A 19,924-nucleotide genomic window follows, 5' to 3' on the forward strand; every position below is an offset into this window, starting at 1 on the left:
TCAGAGATGAGAAACTTGCAGCAGCTCACCTTTCACAGTGTTCTTGCTGTTCTCCAGAACGCCGCCCTGGACAACATCAGACATCAGCGGCGTCTGTTGCCGTGGAGACTGGGTGATCTGCGTTACGGCGACCAGTTCCTCGTCTTCCTTTGATAACATTTTGCTCGTTTCCTTCACTACGCTCTTTTTGACATCCTCTGTTGCTTGAAGCTCCGCCCATGGAGACAGGCGGCCAATGACAGACGAGGAATCGTTGGTCTCGAGTCCCTGCAGAAGCGGCTTCTCGTCCTCCTCCATTTTAGAAATGGCACTTGGTTTCACGTCGCTGCGAGTCTTTAGCTCGTTCTCAGAGTTGGGCTCTGAGGAGGAGGAAGAGGAGGAGGAGGAGGAAGATGAGGAGGTGGAGGAAGAAGATGAGCAAGAGGAGTGGGCGGCTCTCTTATTGTGAGGATTTTCTGAGTCGCTGCTCTCGGACAGATCGGATGTCATGTCGGTCTTCGGCTTCTTTGGACCCGCCTTCTTCTCATCTTCGTCACCTTTCCTGCGTTTGTTCGCAGACTGCTTCACCTTGGACTTGGGCTCTGAACAAACGACAAACAGGTGGGATCATTCTGCACCTGTGTGAGACTCGTGGTAGCGACAGATTTATTTTGGACAGATCGTCGTGTAGCTGGGTTCCTTTACAGACATTTGAAACATTTTCAGTATCACAAACAAAGGCAAGCTGCTGCTCAGATGTTAAGGAAAGAGACAAGAACACTTGCACAGTCACATAACACACACAACTTTCTGTTAATATGTTGGACTGTTGAATCATCATGTCCACCCACCTGTTGTTAGGGGCTGTCAGAATGCACAGTTTTAATATTCAGCACTGGAGGTAAAACCTCAGTCTGACCATGACCGTAATCGCCGCAGAGCCAGTGAGAGGTTGGACTGGTTTAGCCACTAAACTGGGTCAGATCCACACACATGGGTGAGGCGCAAAAGTAAACTTTCCTGAACAGAAACCTACAAACTAAATATGATGGTGCATAATACATCTAACATCTAACGTCTGGTCCGAGTCTTACGTTAAGCTAACCTTTGCACAGCGACCAAAAATTGCTTCTTTTTTCCATAGGTTAGGTTAAGGTCATAGACTGTACATAAAAGATGGGGAAAGCCACCGTGACATCACATTCTGGTGAAGTCACTTTGTGAAAGGTGAGCATTTATGCTGTTGTGATTTCACTGAGACACAGGCATGATATTTGTTCTGTTTGACTCGATTTATTGTTCTCAATATGACATGAAACTGGGCTTTTTACCACAACCACTAACTGGAGTTTTAAGTGGCTTCCATGAAACGCCTTCACGTGTGTGCATGTTTTAGCTCTCTTGTGATGAAACCCGACTCACCTCGCCCTGCGGGCTCTTCTCTTCGGTCCTTTTCCTCCTCTGGAACGCTGCTATCTGATCCCTTCCTCCTGGAAGAACGAGAGATGCGCTGCTCTCTCTGCTCCCGCCCGCTGCCACCAGGCGAGTGGTGTAATTGGCTGGCCGGTTGCTGACTCTGCTGCGATTGGCTCAGTTGTTGGGAGGCCAGCATGCCCTGTGAGGCTTTAGAGTTGGGGCCTATTGATGTCATGATGGGGCGAGGGCTGTTAGCCTGGGCTCGTGTGTAATGACTCTGCAAGAATGAAAACAGAAATAAATAACAAATTCAATTTATGAACAGAATCTACAGAATCACAAACACAAGTCTGAGTTTACCCACCAGTACGTGCACCTCAACAACATCAGTAAAGCCTACATCAGATTCTATTGTCTGGTTTCACTGTTACGGCTGGCAGGCTGTATGCTGCACACAATCAAGCATTGGCTGACACATTTACACATGACATCAACAAACAAAAGAAGTAACTGGGCTACCATGGGTGTGAAGCAACTGTACAGATTATGAGGTAAGAAAGGAACACTGAAACAACTACTACAAACACACCGTTCTTCTATATGGTATCTATACGACAGTCAGATATGTATGACTGCTTGATATACTTCTGCAATTAATTTAAAACACGCCTGAGTTTAGCTTCAGTCAGAGGAACGTCCACAGACACGAACACTCCCTGCAACAGGCTGGAGTCATCAGGCTTTACTTTGTACTTTCTAGTTTCAGAGAATGTTCCTATTTATCACGTGGACAGGAACAAACCTCCATCTGTGCAGTGTTGAGGTTACCCGACAGGCTTTGGGTCCCAGTGACAGCACAGAAGCTTCTGGTAGACAGTAGCTATTATGCAGTTGCCTAGTTTAATATGTGAAATCATGTCAGTGAAGTTTAAACTACTTAACTTGGTGGGTGAAGATGCACAGCTAACACTATCAGTCTGCTGGGGGGTTGGTGTGAAAGAGCACAAAGTTAACATCCCCGACTGCAACTGAGGGTCACTGCCTACTGTCATTCAAATGACCCACAGCAGACAGGAAGGACAATATTGCTATGATGCCCCCACAGCAGTGATGGAAGATGACACACGGATGACTGGAGCTGTCCTTAACTTGGGTTTTATAGGCTGCAGAGTGCAGGGCAGTGAGCTGATCTCAGGCTAGAGAGAGCTCATCAGTGACAGCATCACTGCCCCAGCACATCCTGATACTGTGACTCTCGCACAGCAACAAAGACACTGTCATTCTGCTTCTTATGGTATATTAGGTAACGAGGTCCCAGAGCTGCAGAGAACATGAAGGTGCATTTGTCTGTAAAGTAGATGAAAACCTACAAACCAGTACGCTCAAATGATTGTAACCAGTATAGTAAAAGACAATGCTGCACCTGCTGATCTATTTCTGCTGAAGGTGTTCAGGGGTCTGCACGCTGATAACCCCTGTCCCTGAAAGCACACCTGCTCAATACGATTTACTGTACGCATGCAGCAGAGTACTATGCAACACAGCAGTCAGTGCAATTCACAAGATGTTTACAAGGAACTAAATTTGCTAAATGTCCAATTTGTATTTACAATAAACGAGCTGCATGTGATTATCTAGGCTTAGCTCTGCTTTGGAAAACGACATGTTTTTCATTATAGATGACAGTGATGCCGATCTGGCTACATTTGTGCTGCACGAGAACGTCACCATTTGTAAGTGAAATAAGTGAAATGAGGTCTTTAGGAGTTTTTTGTTTCCATCGCTGTGAAGGCTGACACCGAGGCCTCATTACCAGGCTGCGGCTTCACTTCCTGTTTGTGGCAGTGGGCGCTCCTTTCTCTCCCATTAGTCAGCGTTATCCTTAATTCCCAGCGTCAGCAGGTCAATGAAGTTGCCTCAGAGTGAGTCATTGAACTAAGCACCTATCCACTTTTCATGACCAACATGGGCCCGTGGTTATTTCCCCGTAATCACTAGAAGCTGACAAACACTGACATTCAGCGCCGTGTGGTCGATCTTAGTCTGTTCCTGTTAGCACAACTCCTACAGACTCTGACTGACATGTTGGAGGCTGCTGTGCCAGTGTGTTTATTCACTCTGTCCCGTTGCTGACCGTGAGAGGGACACGTGCTAAAGCGGTCAAACCGTGGCTTTGATAAGGACAGAACCTACAGCCAGGCACATGATGCACAGCACATTCAGTGTCTGTGAGAGGTAGTTCTTGAATCACGTGATCTAATCCTTGGTGAAAGGCATAGCAAAAAGCAACCCCACACTGCTGCACTGACCTCTGTGGTCACACACACCGTCACAGCTGGGAGCAGCTATATTACCCGGGGTGTGGCGGAGGCTAAAGCAGCCAGTAGATGGCGCTGTGAGAAGCACTTTGGCCCGGTTACTCTTTTAATGAACATGTGAAACGTTGCAGAGCACAGATTTAGGTTTAATGCAATCTGTGTTCACAGAAAACGTTTTAAACTGAATTAATGGCCGAATATTATACGTTTCAGATGATTTAGGCAGGTCAGCTATATTCATTTAACAAACACTGTCACAGAGCTCCACGTTTTACCTTCACAGAGTTTAATTTGTCTGCTTATTCGATTACTCCACGAGCAGTCCAAAAGACCAATGGAGTAAAACTATTGATAGTTGATGTGACCGAGTGCCTGCTGAGGCAGCCAGTAGTATTTAATAAAACCTGACTTACAGAAATGAACCTATAAGACTGAGAAGACAGATCAGTCCGCTTCCACTGAAGCTGATCACTGACCGTGTTTCCAGCTTTGTCCCAGTGTGTGACGCTGGCTCCAGACTGCATCTCAGTGCAGATGTGTGGAATTAGAGCTCCACTGCAGATACTCAGCTTGTTCTTTTATAAGTACCAAATGAAAACAGTAATCGCATCACGGCGCTTCACACTGTAAGTACAACCCTGGGCCTGAGTTAGATTTAGGGGTGTGTGAAAATGTTGAGCACAGAGGACGTCTGTCAGCTTTGTTCTACTGCAGAAAGTGTAGGACTGGAGGGTTGGGAGGTGGTGTAGCAGTGGGGGTTCTGGGGTACCTGAGTGCTGCCAGTGGTCCCGCCGGGTCTCCCTCCCGCCATCTTTAAAATGTCAACGACAACAGGAAAAAATAATAAAAAGAAAAATAACAAAATGAAATGAACACAAAGAAAATGTGGGACAAGGAGAAATGTTGTTATTGACTGCGGGACTGGCTAAGAGTTCAACGTTAGCTCCTTACACCAGCTTGCTTCAAACGAGTACGTGGCAACTTGACATTACATCACCACAGTTTAATGGTCACCTGCTGACACCGCAGGCACATTACACGGAGCCGAGAGGTGAGCAGAACAACAGAGCGCCTGAGTGTCTAACCTCTTAGGCGAGGTTCATAGAAACTTTTACGTTAAAGGCAAAGTTGGCAATTTAAAGATACGGTGAACACAGAAAATAAGGAAGGACATTGGTCAAACAGCTCTGTGGAAGATTCGGAGCCACAGCCCTGTTCAGGGAATGCTGAGGATAAGGATGACGACACGGAGCGTTCAGAGATCTGTGTTGACCAATGTCTCTGACACGGACAGATACACAGGAGGATGCAGATGATGCTGAGATTAGATGAAAAGCAGCAGCTGCTCGCTAACAGAAACAACACCAAAAGCCACGTGCTGGATGCATTCAGCTCGACAGTCATGAGTACACCAATCTTTGCTATTCTACAGCTTTGTGTGTTTCGTCTCAACTCCACACCCTCATCAACTCAATATTTTGCATACAATCCATCTTTATTCCTCATTTCTAATTTTTCACTGAGTACCTACAGCACAGGTGACAGATAGTTTATCACTGTATGTCATATTTGCTTCTGTGTCTGTACTCACGTGGGCAGCGTTGTTGTTCTGACTGGATCGCGACCTGCGCCTGGAGGTAATGCCGATGTTTTCCCCTTTCAGCAAAGAGTGAACAACGTCATCCAGAAAGGTCATCTGGACCATGGATGGATCCACGTTCTGAGGCTCTAGCACCTGAGCACACACACCAGGTTCATTCGACACTCGTATCTTGGAGAATTCAAATGATATCAAATGATGAACAGATGCAAATGTAAACAACATCATTAGAGTATTTACGTTACTCTGCATGTACAGGTCTATAGCAAGAACAGAATATCTGCAGACTGCTAACCAACCATTACAGGTATCCTTCAGCCTCAGAGTAGATACACCAAAACGGCCTCTGACCCTGAGGTGACTAAGATTCAAACACTTCTGAGACTGAGTAGATCCATCTATGGTATCAATCTGATTTCAGTGTAAATCAGTAACTGGGCGGTGTCAGATTCATGCCTGCTTTCATTGAAGGCTAACGGGAAAAGTCAAACTCCACTCCTTTTGCCTCTGTCTCTTAATAGCAGATGAAATCAGATGAAACGTCTGTAAATGATTATTATTTTAAACACGATGAAGACAGAGGGGTGTGTCTCAGGTTAAGGTCACACGTCCCATCCTTTCGATCCATTTCACACAGTGTAAAACTACTTAAATAATAACATCACATAACTGTGTGTGAGTGCATCCACGTACCTGGTCATTCATAACGACCATGTTTCGACTGAAGAGGTCGTGATGTGTAATGATACCAGTGAACCACTGGGTGGCCGAGTCTTGTCTGTACACACGCACACGGTAGCCATTTAATGAGTAGGGACCTGCGAGCCACAGGAAACAGTTCCCACTGCAGTTATAGTCCCACTGCATGTTCCTTATACAACAACTATTACAGTAACGATGTCACTGACGTGGTGAGCTTTAGCGAAATAAGACGGCATGCTAAAATGCGACCACACAGTCCAAACAAAGACTTACCTTGCATAAAAATCTCCTGCACCTTCTGGTCTTTGAGCCAGCCTTTCACTTCTTCGTGGAGCTGAGGGTTGTCTCTTAACACTGGGCTTTGACTGTCCACCTCATCCTTAAAGACACCAACAAGTACCAGCAAATGATTAAACACGTGTTTGAGTCAAAGCCAGCTCAGAAACAACCAGACTGACACAGACGATGGTTTCTCAGCTACCGGTGCCACCGTGTTCATTTCAACTTCAAAAGCTAATAACTCTTTAGAATGTTTACATTTCTTTATTAACGTGACCACAAAAGTCCTAAATGTAAGAAAAGAAAGAGTTATGTAAGTGAAGCCCACACGTCACAGTGTGTCAGAGCCTCCGTGTCCTTCTTGCACAGGCTGCTGCTAGCTCGTGGATCTTCTGCAAAGTCTAATCTAGACGTCTCTTCCTTGATGAATGGTTCACACCCTGTGCTCAGTCCAGACTGGGATCATCATACTGTACTTGCTGGAATGTGGGTGATGAAAAGATCCAATGATCCTTCTTTCCGGTTCTGGATTTTTCCATCTGTAATAACAGACTGATTTTGCCTCTGCTAACATCCCTGCTTCCTCTGATGGATGTGTCACTCGCACAGTATGTTGTGGGTTCAGATAAAAAGCCTGGAATAATCTTCAGACACTTTTCCTGCTTAATTCAGTTCATATCTACAGAATAAAGGTTTTCACATCACACTTCTTTTCTAATGCATTACATTTCAGTGTTTTATGATGTTTTCATGCGTGTTCATACAGCAGTCGTGTCAACAAAAACGTGCCTTTTTGATCGTCTACATGAGCTTTAGCACGATGTACAGCAGCATTGTTGTTTAATGACTGAACATGAGGCTGTTAAAGGATTAAATACTAACTAATGCAGTCTCCTCCCTCAGTCCAGACTTCTGGGAAGGGTAGCAGTGCTTGTTTATTTGTGCAAAGGCCTGTCTTGGTAAAAGCTAAAGCAGAAACATGATAGAGCTAGCACGGGGAGCTGAACTCTGTGGGTGAAGTCAGCAGTAGTAACTACAATGACAGAAACTTGCACAGGAAAAAGGGTTTTAACGACCTTATTTTGGGGCACAGATACAAGCTCTTTGTTGTTGTTTTGTGCATTCAGTTTATTTATATCCCGATGACCGCTGAAACTATTTATATAAAGCTGCAAACTGCTCGTCAAAGGTGGCTTTGAAGCAGATGGCAGTTACTTGCACACGTGTCATCCTTTGGTTGTCTCGGTAATCCTGTAAAAGCAGGTCATGTGTCAGCCATCGTATCCTGCCCTGGCGCTCGCAGTCACCGCACACCTCCAAGGTGAGAAAAGTCGGGACCATCTCGCATCGCCGCTGGTTATTTTTCTCTTCGTCACTTGAAGTCATCAAACATCATCAGAGCAAATCCCGCCCAGTGTGGACGCAGCATCTAAAGCGCCAGCATTACCACCATGGCTGAGACATCAGCGGATTCTCACCGCAGTGACTGAAAACATCTAAAAATCCAACTCCTGTCAAAATCTGATGATGTTTATAAAAAAACCAGATTCAGTCTGAAACTAGAAACCAGGAAAAAATGAAGTATGTTTCATACAGCTGTGAAGCTCTACTGTCAGTGGCACCGAGCCACAACCAAGTGAAACAAATACCAGAAAGATTCACACACACATATCCCTACATGACACCTTGTTGGAGTAGTTTCTTAGATCTAGTGTACTGGTTATTTATTTTTAAATTATTTGCTGGCTTTATTTACAGACACAGTGAAGAGTGACAGGACAGCAGAGTGAGAGAGGGGAAGGGCGGCCAAGGGCTGCAGCTCGCCGCTCTTCACCATCATACGGCCGCCCGCTCATCCCTCTGAGCCGACTCATGTATTAATGTACACTTTGTACCACAAAGTGTTAGTTTTTACTCTTCTGTGACCTCGTTTTGATTTCACAGTATAAGGCCCTCACTCTGCACACTACTACGTGCTCTTTTATTCTTTATCCCTTCGCTGTAACACATTCAAAGTATCAATAATTACGTTTTTCTATAACAACAGATTTTCTGCTGTGACAGTAAAAAGGTAACAGGTATAAGACAGAGACATCACAGACACAAAGGGATGCTAAAAGACGACGAGTAACCAAACCACAGACACCACACCGTCTCACAGCTCCGTGCAGCTCAGTCAGGAGCTTATGTGCACTACAGCTCGTGTAGTAACGATCCATTCTGAGATGTTTAAAACGGATTACTGGTGTTTCAATCAAATAAGACGAGTTGCTCCTTATCCTGGTGACGGGCTGAGACAGCTCAGAGCTGCTCTGATCTCTGAGTGTTTTCTCATATATGAGATCATCTATAATCTTCTCTATTGTTAATTACTGTTTACAAAACTGTGAGATAAGAACTGGGTGTGAGCACCCGTCCGTGTACGTCTCCTCACAGATAAAGAGTGGCAGGAGTCAAAAAGACACAGAGGCAGGAAGTGAGGCTGCTTTCATTTCACCTTCTCTTTCATCTCCTTCCCCTCCCTCTCTGATCCTGCTGCAGTGCTCTACTTTCAAAACTTTTTTAACTCCAAATTAAACCAGTGTAGCCTAAAAATAGCCCAGTGGAAAGCAGCGTGTCTCATATTCTAGAGTTTGTCCTTCTGATGACTAATGACCTCTGTTAATAGACTCCTCTAACTCGTAATCCATCCCAGTGAGCGCACACACTATTCTCTGTGTGTGAACAGCGGGGCTATGATGTTGCCTGGTTTGTTAGTCAGTATGAAGCTTCAAACCTGCAGTAATGTCAGTTTGAAACGATGTTCTGAAACTAACTCGAGTCCAGCAACAATTTGACTCCTTTTTCTGACGGCAGTCAAAACTGAATGAGTGATGTAAGCTGGCAAAGACGAGCAGACTTCCAAAGCTTTTGTTTTGTCAGATCTGAGTGCTGACTCTATACACGTGGTTTTACGGCGCTCTTACATACGTTGCATCATAGTCTCCCACACAAGTCTCAGTCAGACACAGCAGGTGACTGTGCAACAGCACAGAGCAGCTTTTGTATTAGGAACACTGCAGGGCATAAAGCCAGAAACTTGCTCTGAGGCTGTCAGCTGAACACTATTAAAATGGGTGTGTCAGCGGCTTGCTGCCTTCCTCCCCCAACAGTCACATTCATGGAGGAAAACAAAGAAAACTTCTTAATTTTAAACACACAGAAGTGATCCTGCAATGTGAACAATACTGAACGTCCCCTCATGACACCATCAACGGGTCGGGCTGGCAGCAGCTTCCATGAAACCCAATACTTGGTACTTTGTGGTTTCCAGCCACATCTCCATTGGATGTTCCTGCTGAGCTCCTAAACCCCATATCCCCTTCATCAGACTCGACTTTTCAAAGTGAATTTACACTTAACAGAAGGAAACTGTGTTTGGTCGGCTCTATTATTAACAGATGAATCTGTATTTGGTGCTCTAGTAATAAATTGGGGCAGCGGGACAGCATCTGTTCTGTGGTTTATATGACTCGGCTGTTTTGATACTGGACTGATAAGCATGCTATGTGGTTAGCAGTTGCCTCCTAAGCTTGCTCCTGTCCACTGTGTTTGTGCTGTTGAAGCATTTTAGGAGCATTTAATGATCACATGAAGTAAAGTTCTACTCTGCTGTACGTGAGAGTAACAGAGAGCATCTCTGCAGAAAGGTGGAGCGACAGATCTGAAACACAGTGTGTGCATCGTTTGGTCAGATTGGTGAGTCAGCACTAACAGTTTTATTATCTGGCTGCTGCTCTTCAGCTTCAGACCACAATTTTCTAGTAACAGACACACACACAGAACTGAGCAGCAGCCTGGGTTGGCCCACTAAACACTGACTTCATTGTAGCGTTTATGCCAAACAGATTGCAGTCCCCGCCCCCTCCCACTCTCTTCTTCCTGTCCAACTCCAAAAAGAAAGAAATAAAACTCTCTGAGGCTGCAGCGCACAGAGAGTGAGAGACACACGACTGTTTTTACTAAAGAACGGGGAGCTCTGTGTGAACATGAGTGATTTAAGAATAGAGGAATTTGCATTGTGTGTGTGTGTGTGTGTTACAACTCCTCTGCAGTCAGCACTGCCCCCTCCAACCTGACACTCCTTCCTGTTTCAGTCACCACTCATGTGGCAGACTGTGTAGTGTCAGTGTGTATATTGTAGTCATGTGGTTTATCATGAAGTGTGTATTCATTTGACTTCCTTTCAATATTATTTATACAGCACCAGATCACAATGAGTTGTCCCAAAGCATTTAATATTGAAAGGTAAAGACCTCTATACTGATACAGAGAGGCCCCAACAACCAAGCAGCCCCCTACGATCTGCTGCCACCAGCTGAGGGTGAGGGGAGGTCACCTGGTGATTCTAAATCGTCCACAGGTGTGGATGTGGGTGCTCGTCTCTCTCCCCTGTGAGCAGATCTGTCCACAGAGCACCCCCGCCTCTCGCCCTATGGTAGCTGGGACAAACTCCAGCCCCCGCGAGCCTGATAAAGATAAGTGGAAGAGCATGGATGGATTTGCATGCCTAATTTTGATATACTGTATTTGCACATTCAGTGGCCGTGTTGTTTACTCTAACAATCACGCTACATCATGCATAAAAGTTGTACAGTGTGTGGAAATCTATAAAACAAATCACGGCAGCAGCTGATTCAACTTCTGTGTGACTGCAAACACAATACATGTTGCTTTTTTTGACTTGGGTTAAATATGAACTTCTGCCCAAGACAGTGAGTGCAGAACAGTTCTCATTAGGTAGGCACCGAGAGGAACACACTGTTCCAGCCAACATAATACAACAAGCTGCGTTCAGCTGCACAGCACTGACACGAACACAAACACCAAGCGCGCACAGCACAAGTGTGTCTGTGTGCTAATGTGCAGGTGTGAGTCAGTCACGTGCAAACATGTCAATCAGAGGACAGACTGCACACGCAGCTTATGGTCATGTTCAGGTTTGGCAGTGTTACATCCAGCAGACAGACCTCCCTGCGCTCCACAGCCAGCGTCCCTCCATGGCTGCTGTATCCAACATAATTATGAATGACTCATTTTTCATTAGCACATTTAATTTGGTTACAATGTGTACAAAATGTGCTCAAAATCAACAAATCTGACGTTCTTAGTAAAGAAATCCTCTTGATGAAAATCATCACTCGCATAAAGGCAGCAGGGAGGTCTGAGTTTCCACGCTGCTCTCAGTCGCTGTGAGCAGGTTAGGACAGGACAGCCAGAAGGCTCATTTCAAATCAACATTCCTGCTTTAATGAGCCTTCTGGCCACAACAGAAATGGGACCAGTATGGTTGGAGCGTAGAGTAAAGCAGGAACGACGTGGCCATTTTCATTTCCGCTCATTAAAGAAAAGGCACCAGCACTCAGCGGCACACATATCAAAAGTAACAAAGTACTATGATTGTTCATCATTTTTATTAAGGCTGTTTCAGTTTCATCTCATTTTTATAGGCTGCTTCTTCTTTCCAGCTACAGCCTTCAGGCGTTGCCACAGCAGATCATTCACCTCCATCTCACCCTGTCCTCCGTATCCTCCTCTGTCACCACATCCATGAAATCTGCCCAGTAGCTCCACATTCATCACACTTTGTCCAGTATTTCCACCATCCCTGCTTTGCACATGCCCAAACCGTCTCAGCCTGAACTGCTGCTCCGATGGACTCGTTTCTAATGCTGCTCACTCCCAATGAACATCTGAGCATCCTCAGCCTCCTGTCTTGGTGTAAGAGCCTCATCGGCACCTGCTTCTCTCTCTCTAACTCCGTCTTGCTTCTAATGACTTTGATTTCTCTTCTCTGCCGTCTGCAAACATCATACTCCGCACACACTCCTGCATGACCTCATCTGAGGGGCTCGAAGCAGATGCTGGTGTAATCCAGCAGCTGCACACTTCACCACTGTGTCGCTATCCCCGTGGATGCCCTGCACCATCCTCACATACTTCTCTTCTCCTGACGTCCTCATGCAGCACCACATTTACTCTCCTGGCACCATCATAGTCTCTCTAACTCCACGAGACAAAGTGCAGTTCCTTCTCTAAACGTCTTCATAAACACTCGCAAAGCTAACAGCACACCTGCAGTGCTGCCCCGTGAGCATCACATCAGCGCGTCCCTCTGTAGTTACTACAGTGCTGCACATCACCTTTGCTCTTTAAAACCAGTAACAGTACACTTCTTCATGCATCCTCTCACTCATTATGTTTCCATCTGTATCCCTGATCTCTGCCCAGCCAGCTGATACAGGTCCCACTGTGTTTCTCTGGTATCCAGCCTCGCCTATAACTCACTATAAACCATTCCCACCTCTCTATATGCCATACTAGTCTCCCAGTACTCCTGTCTACTGTCTACATCTCCCTGACTTTTCTTTACTCATTCTAAACCGCGGCTCTTGCTCTGTAGGCTCCAGAGGAAGAAGTTAGTAATGAGATCAAACACCTTCCTGGCAGCTCCCCTCAGCAGTACTTTATCAGTCATGTGGTGACTCGTCCCTACCACTCATCGCCCAGCTCAAATCTTCCCCTCACCAACATTCTTTCTTCGTTAGTTTCCACCATGTAATCCAAGCCTTTTGTCTTAGTTCTTGATTTCCAAACTCATCCTACAAACTAGCCCCTGACCACTCCCCCGGCAGCTACTGCCACCTCACAGTCCCTCTTTCAAATTGCAGCTTCTGAAAATCATGCAGTCCACCTGTGTGTACGTTCATCCACTTTTGCACGTCACTCTATACTGACCACAGCCTTTTCACAACATCCACTGCCCTCCTTATCGACCCAACACCATCTAATCAACCTCTGTTCAGGGGCGGCTGTAGCCCTGGAGGTAGAGCGGGACCATCTACCCACTGAAAGGTAAGTCTGCATGCCCAATGTTCTTAGGCAGGGTATTAAGACCAACCTGCTCTCTAATGGGTCCATCAGAGGGAGACTGTTATGATAGCAGTCTCCCTCTGTCAGTGTAATCATAGAAAGCACTTTAAACAAGTGCTTGAATGAATGGATGGATGAATGAGGCACGTAAAGAGAGAAGTCTGTTTACTTCCTGTGCCTACGCGTCCAATGAGCTGCAGCCACCGATTTCTACTCACGACCACGTTATCCAACTTACCCCAGAATGTCTTTTTCTTCTGACACCCAGCCTATGAGGAATACATCCTGACATTCAGCCTTAGATTCATGATCGTAGCTGACGCTCTTCACCTGCACACACTACAACCCGATCAGCGGATCAGTGGATCAGTCCTCCGCTCATCCAGTCCAGGGCCTACTCAGTGTTTCTTCCTATCTAATAGTTTGAATGCACCTTCACTACCTGCTATTCAGTTGTATATCCAACCCATCATAATCGCTGAAGGACACATTTCTTCATTAAACAGACAAACTGTGGATTTTAAACTGTTGGTCAAACAAAACAAGGTGTTACTGATGTGCACTGTATAGCTTTCATCATCCAAGGCTCCTGCAAACACAGTGACCCACTGTTGGCCTACAATAGATGGATATCAGACATATATCAGCCTCACTTGACCACTTCTATCTGCAGTGTGGGTTTGTGTGCTAATGTAACAGCAGACCACTCAAAGCTCGCTGTCAGCGCCGAGTTCCTGTCAAGTGTTTCTGCAGACAAACAGACAACATGAACTAGCATCAAAAACATTTATGACGTAATGCTGTTCAACCTGCAGGTGTACAGGTGACATGCTCACTATTCCCAGGAGCTCTGTATGTTTTACTACTAACTAACAAGTCTGTGTTACTCTGTGTTAAAGGGCCACCCTGTCTCCCTCCACTCTTCCTGACAGAAATCTCTTGCAGGACAAAAGTTCAGGAGATGAACAAGCGTCACGAACGTGCCCATCTGTGCCACCGCGCACCTGGCAGGCTGACCACCAGAAACACTCTCCGTCTGTTTTCTCTTATTTGATGATGACGGATCGGTGCAGACACTCACATTATTTTAAAGGGTTAAAGTCCTGTGTGTGTCCACGCGTGCCTGGACACGTATGTGTTTGTCATATGTGGAGATGAGACATGAAAGTCTAGAGAGTGAATAGAAATCAAATAATAACTGTAATGCATGATTGCATCAGCAGGAAATTCCTTCCACTGCTTATCAAGCTGTTTCCTGCTACTATGACCACGGTCGATTTCATCACCGTCTATGGCACCACTCTAAGTGCAGTGACGTAGTAGAAACTACAATGAAGACGCTAAATTCTGCTTTTAGGTTAGTAGGGCCAAGTGCAGTGACTCATGCAACAAGATCCTAAAATACGTCTGATAAATTTGTTTAATATCACGAATAAGCGTGATCACAGCGAGAGGCAGGAATGCTGAACAAGTGGCATGAAACAAAAATTCATCTCAAGGATTTTTTTTTACCTGACTTTCAGACATTTTAATGAAAGTATGCGCGTAAAAGCAAATATCTGGAAATAGAAAAGCACAGCTGCTGGTGTAGTCTTTTCAATCTCTGCGTAATCGAAACAGCAAACACCAACACTGAGATGAAAAAAGCCCGTCCAGCTGTGAATACCTGGTACGGATGGTAGGCTGAGTGGTCTGACAGGAAGTCCAGCTGCCGGTCCAATAAGAATTCCACTGCTGCCACTGAAGACAACAGGCGCTCCCCCACCACCGGCTTAAATGTCTGTAAAGAAAACACATCACCGTCAGCAGCTGCAGTATTATGGTGGAGCTCGTTTCTGCGAGCAATCGTTCAGATGTCACCAGAGTATATTTAGATCTCAGTGTTTCATGGAAATATTCAATTCTACAATACATTTCAGGTACGATTCATTTGGAGCTGCAGCTAATGGGACGAAATCAGATGTCAGAAATGTAGGAAGAGGAAACGGGGAGAACGAGAGACAAATAACAGAGCTATGGAAAAGATTAGGGAGGAAAAGCACGAGCGGAGACATGATGAAGAGAGACAGAGACGCAGAGCAGGGCATGAAGAGGAGCTCCAGAGTGATGAATAAATTAATGAGCAGAGGAAGGCTGACAGTTGAAAGGCAGCACACTCCACTTTGATGTTCCCGCTTTTACACAAAGACACGCACACGCTCTCTGACAATGTCAGCCTATGGCTCAGCTGCCCATGCTGCGCAGAGAGCGGCTGCATCCCGTTAAATAGAAATATATACGTTTATATTTCAGCGCCTGACGTCAGTCGACCAGTCACAAAACTAAATGGAAACATGAAAGAACGAGGGTCACGGCAGTGGACGAGTGCATGTTTGTGCTGCTGTGGGTTCATGGTTACATAACGAGGCCAGTCTGGTGGAGAGATTAGAGGTGAAAACCATGGCTGCTGTGAAGCTCTGCTCCCAAACACACACCCACAGGAGGCAGAAGCACATCGTGTGTGTGTGCAACTCTATTTCTGTCCATGCAGATCATATTTCCAGCATTTACGAGCAGAATGCAATTGCTAGCATTGTATGTATTTAAGAGGGTTAGGGTTACAAATGTCACAAGTGTCCAGGATGTCATACATCATCAGCATTTCTGGCCAGCAGGGTCTATCCAGGGTTCTTCTGGACCCTGGTGATGCAGGTCTACCCAGGTCCAACAAGCAGATCTGCCGTTTCTAGTCTTGCTTGTTTTTTCTGCGACTCTGCTGGATTTAAAGATCGTCTCCAGCTGATCTTAGAAAGAAGAACTCAGTAGCAGGAAACACGTCATCTGTATCTCAAATTCACAATCTTCCCTTTTTATGGGAAGCATTGAATTATTATTTAACAAAACCAATGGTCAACACATGAGTCAGGACATTTTATAAAGGTACAGGAAATGATTTGCAACATACTAGTTTCTAAAAACCAAGACTGCCCAGCGTGCACCGTCAGGTTGTTTAAAGGACGCAGCAGGAGGTTAAACCTTTCACACTTATGTTTCATTATCACCACAAATGTCTTCAGAAACATCCACAGCTATGCGCATGTCCTCTCAGACCCCTCTCTTTGGTCTCTGTCCTTTGCCCCACTGCTTCAGTATCTGTCTGTGGACGCCTCCATGACTGCATCATTTAGCAACAGCAGAGGAAATGCAAAGGTTATATGCAATTCACAGGTGCAAGGCTGATGAGTCACGGCACTCTCAACAGCTTATTGTGAAAGAAAATTTCACAACGTCGCTTGTGCCAGCGTAGCTCAGCGGGTAAGCAGCAACCACAGAGCAGTGTCCTGGGTTCGAGTCTGTCTTCCTCGTCACTATGTAATTAAGGCAAATGCCAAAAAAACGATATTTAATTTTTCCATTTCACGTTGATTCAAGACGAATTTCAAAACTGGCCGAACAGTTCAGAAAGCTCGGCCATCGAAAATGAACATCGAGCCCAAATTCAGGTCTCAAAACGTGCGTCAGTCTTGTGTTCAGGTGAGTGTTTACCCACTGAGTCACTTCCACACACACAGAACCCATGGAAAGGTTTTATAAACAGATACTGGAGCTGTCCTACACATCAGAAGTTATGCTTGGTCCATTTTTATAAATAACACTGGAATCACAAACTTCACCAAATTATATTTGAAATAACATTTTTGACTTGCATCAATCAGAAAAAACAAAAACAAGAAGCAAAGATCAAATGATTTTTTCTACATTCCACTTCACCACGATGGGTTTGGCTCGTAAAACAAATGCAGGTGCTCTCTAAGCTGAAACTCAGGGCCTGGTGTTCATGCATTTAGTCCAGGTCATGGAGAAAAAACACTTTGTTCTCCTAAAGACAACAATTAATGCTAAAATGAGTTTATTTAAAAATGAACAAATGCTTGAGTCATAAAAATGTGACGAGATTATGTTTTTAAATCATCAGTGGTAAATCACTGAGACTGCTGGATTAAAGAGTGGAACTTTTTAAATAAACCTTGATCGCCTCCCTCTGAAAGGACTTCAGCTCCTCCATCTTCTTAAAGACACTGCACACTGATTCAAGACAGGCACACACACACACACACACACACACACACACACACACACACACACACACTGAGGTCCTTGTATTTAGAGATAAAAATACAATGAAAACTCTCGGGGAACCAGAACATCTCGGGAGAACAGACACGGCACAGCGGCATGCTGGGAAAGCAGATCAGTCCCCGTGAGCACAAAGACATCTCTGCTGCTGTGTGTCTATAATTGACAGAAGTTCAATAGATTGTAAAGGAGAATGAAGAGGAGATTATGAGCTCATGCCTCGCTAAGAAACCTCAAGAGGTTACCACACGCGAGCTTCAAGGAAGCCGCTGCCTCATCAAAGACAGAGCGAGAACGAGCATCAGAAAAAGATTGCGTCAAATTGAAACACACATGAGCAGTTTCCTCTCGACTCTCCGTATCAATAAGATGTCCAGTGAACCATCAGAGCGCCCTGACTGCTCAGCCAGGGCCCAGAACGCCACCTACACGTGCAAACATCCCTCACTCGGTGAATTGTGCTGCTAGGAGACACTGACAGATGTGCATTCAAACATTTGGTGTTTAGTGAGTCTCATTAAAGTTGTTTGTGTTGCTGTTTTTAGCACGCTTCCACTGAAGGGTCAGTGTTTCAGGGATCAAAGCCTGAATCCACAGTAAGTAATGACCCACAGCATCCACATAAATGCACTCAGAGTGTTGGTCTGTGTACAGCGGGCACATTATGTCTGTGCTATAGAACACTGCTAACTGTACGAGTGCTGAATAAACAAACTTATATGATCACTTACAGATCTCATCTGCTTGGATCACGTGACACATGCATGCATACTAAAGTGTTTTTACCAGCTGGAAACGTCCAGCTGGGAGCTCTTGGGAACACTTGGGAAGTGCAGGGTTTTTACAGCTGAGATATTGTGTATCATAGCAACTAAAGTAAGGGCCCTCAGTGACTGCGAGTTACCCGATGAACCCATGAAGAGTGAGACGTCCTTTAACCATCACTTTGTAAATGAATTCAGATAGTGGACCAGGTGATATCTGCAGGTGACTACACCAGGTGACGATACTGTGCATGGACAGTATCATTTGATAATTTCACAAACTATACTGTCGCTGTCAACAATTATTCTAAATGTCATCATATAACTCAAAAGCAGCGTAGTGCAAAGCTGGGTTTGCACCAGTACTGTCCCTCAGTGATCCCACATTACTGTGGCAAAGCCTGAACTACAGAGCTGCATGTCTGCTGCATCAGACTGCTGCTGTTTCCTCTTGATAATAATAATCAGTAGGTTCTCTATTGGCTTCAGGTTAGGCAAGGTGGTTGGCCAATCAAGCACAGTCTCATGGTCAGCCAATCACTGGTAGTAGTTGTGGCACTTTGACCAGCTCGTCAGCAGAGGAATGCTCTAAACGTTCCTGGCAGATGGCTGCGCTGTCTTTGACTTTGATAAGACATAATGGACCAATCAGCATCAACGAAGCGCATGATACAGCATCTACAATCATCACAGACTGGAAACTGTACACTGCACAGCGCTCCCTCGTTTATCACGTGAGTTACGGTCTAAAAATAACCCACGATCATCAGCAAAGTCAGCTTTATTTTCTACAATTATTATAAAGTTTTAAGGCTGTAAAACCTCACTACACACTTTATACACTCAGACAGGCGTGAACATCTTCACACATTTGTCTCGTTTAAACTCTCTCAGAGTTCAAACATTCGTGGAAAAATAAGTCCAGTATTATATTATAATCTAAAACATACAGTAACTTCTAGGGCTGGGCCATATCATACCAGTAATACCAGTATAATGTTGGGCAATGGTAAGAAAATGAGATATCGCAATAGAATATGGGTAAAACGCGCATGTGCAGTGCCTTTGTTTTCATACGCACATGGCGGAAAAAGCATGGCGGCGACGCAGAACGAGAAGAGCGAAAGCGGATCGTTGAATGAAACGATGAACCAGAGCTGGTTTGTAAAAATGCTGCAGCTTCAGTGGTGTGGAACTGGTGTAGCTTTCGTCCGTCAGATACACAACAAAGCACATTTTTTGGTAGCGTGTGCTAGCGGGCCGTCGTTATTACCGAAACGATTTTATGTGCACGGCGCTCGAAAAGCCGTCAGATGTTTCAGTGCGACTCTGCTAAGCTACGAAGCCGCACCACTTGATGGATTGTCGGAGCATTACAGCTGTCGTAGGCGGAGCCTCGCGGAGTGATACGTGCTGTGCTTCAACATAATGTTACCGTATTGTGTGTGTATAACCTCTTAAGTTTTGTGGATGTTATACATGTTATGCTGAGGATATGTCGGCCAGTTTCCACTGGAAATGCCTTTTGGTTAAACTGGAATTTGCATTTGCACTGTTACATTTTTATATAACTTTAATGCACATAAACAGCTGCTTGTTTAAGTGACAATACATTGATTTTTTTTTGCACTAATAAAGTTGTGGAGTTGTAAAGTATTTTGTTTCACGTAAATTATATCGTCAGTTATATCGTTATCGCAACTTTTAAATATATATCGCAATAAATATTTTTGGCCATATTGCCCTACCCTAGTAACTTCTACCTTCCTTTAGCATCTTGCTCTGCCTTTGGGTGCTACCACAGGAGCCTTTGATGGTGCAAAACGTTTCATCGACGT

At 45.0% G+C, this 19,924-nt stretch overlaps 1 protein-coding gene across 3 annotated transcripts in view; it reads right to left on the reverse strand.

Moving 5' to 3' along the window:
• Positions 1 to 19,924, reverse strand: part of LOC146662892 (jumonji domain-containing protein 1C-like) — a 119,755-nt gene that overhangs the window by 23,228 nt on the left and 76,603 nt on the right. For 2 of the 3 annotated variants that reach the window (XM_085415462.1, XM_085415465.1), the window contains 7 exons: positions 14,873 to 14,986; positions 6,289 to 6,394; positions 6,007 to 6,131; positions 5,305 to 5,448; positions 4,483 to 4,524; positions 1,402 to 1,672; positions 30 to 581 (listed from right to left, as the gene is read on the reverse strand). In XM_085415462.1, the coding sequence (XP_085271588.1) occupies positions 30 to 581; positions 1,402 to 1,672; positions 4,483 to 4,524; positions 5,305 to 5,448; positions 6,007 to 6,131; positions 6,289 to 6,394; positions 14,873 to 14,986 (1,354 nt within the window). The remainder of the gene's footprint in view (positions 1 to 29; positions 582 to 1,401; positions 1,673 to 4,482; positions 4,525 to 5,304; positions 5,449 to 6,006; positions 6,132 to 6,288; positions 6,395 to 14,872; positions 14,987 to 19,924) is intronic. The other variant, XM_085415464.1, reaches the window with a different exon arrangement.

The sequence above is a fragment of the Rhamphochromis longiceps genome, linkage group LG8 (assembly GCF_057381845.1).
Source record: "Rhamphochromis longiceps isolate RC_006_pf linkage group LG8, R_longiceps_female_GT1.1, whole genome shotgun sequence".
Taxonomy (NCBI): Eukaryota; Metazoa; Chordata; class Actinopteri; order Cichliformes; family Cichlidae; genus Rhamphochromis; species Rhamphochromis longiceps.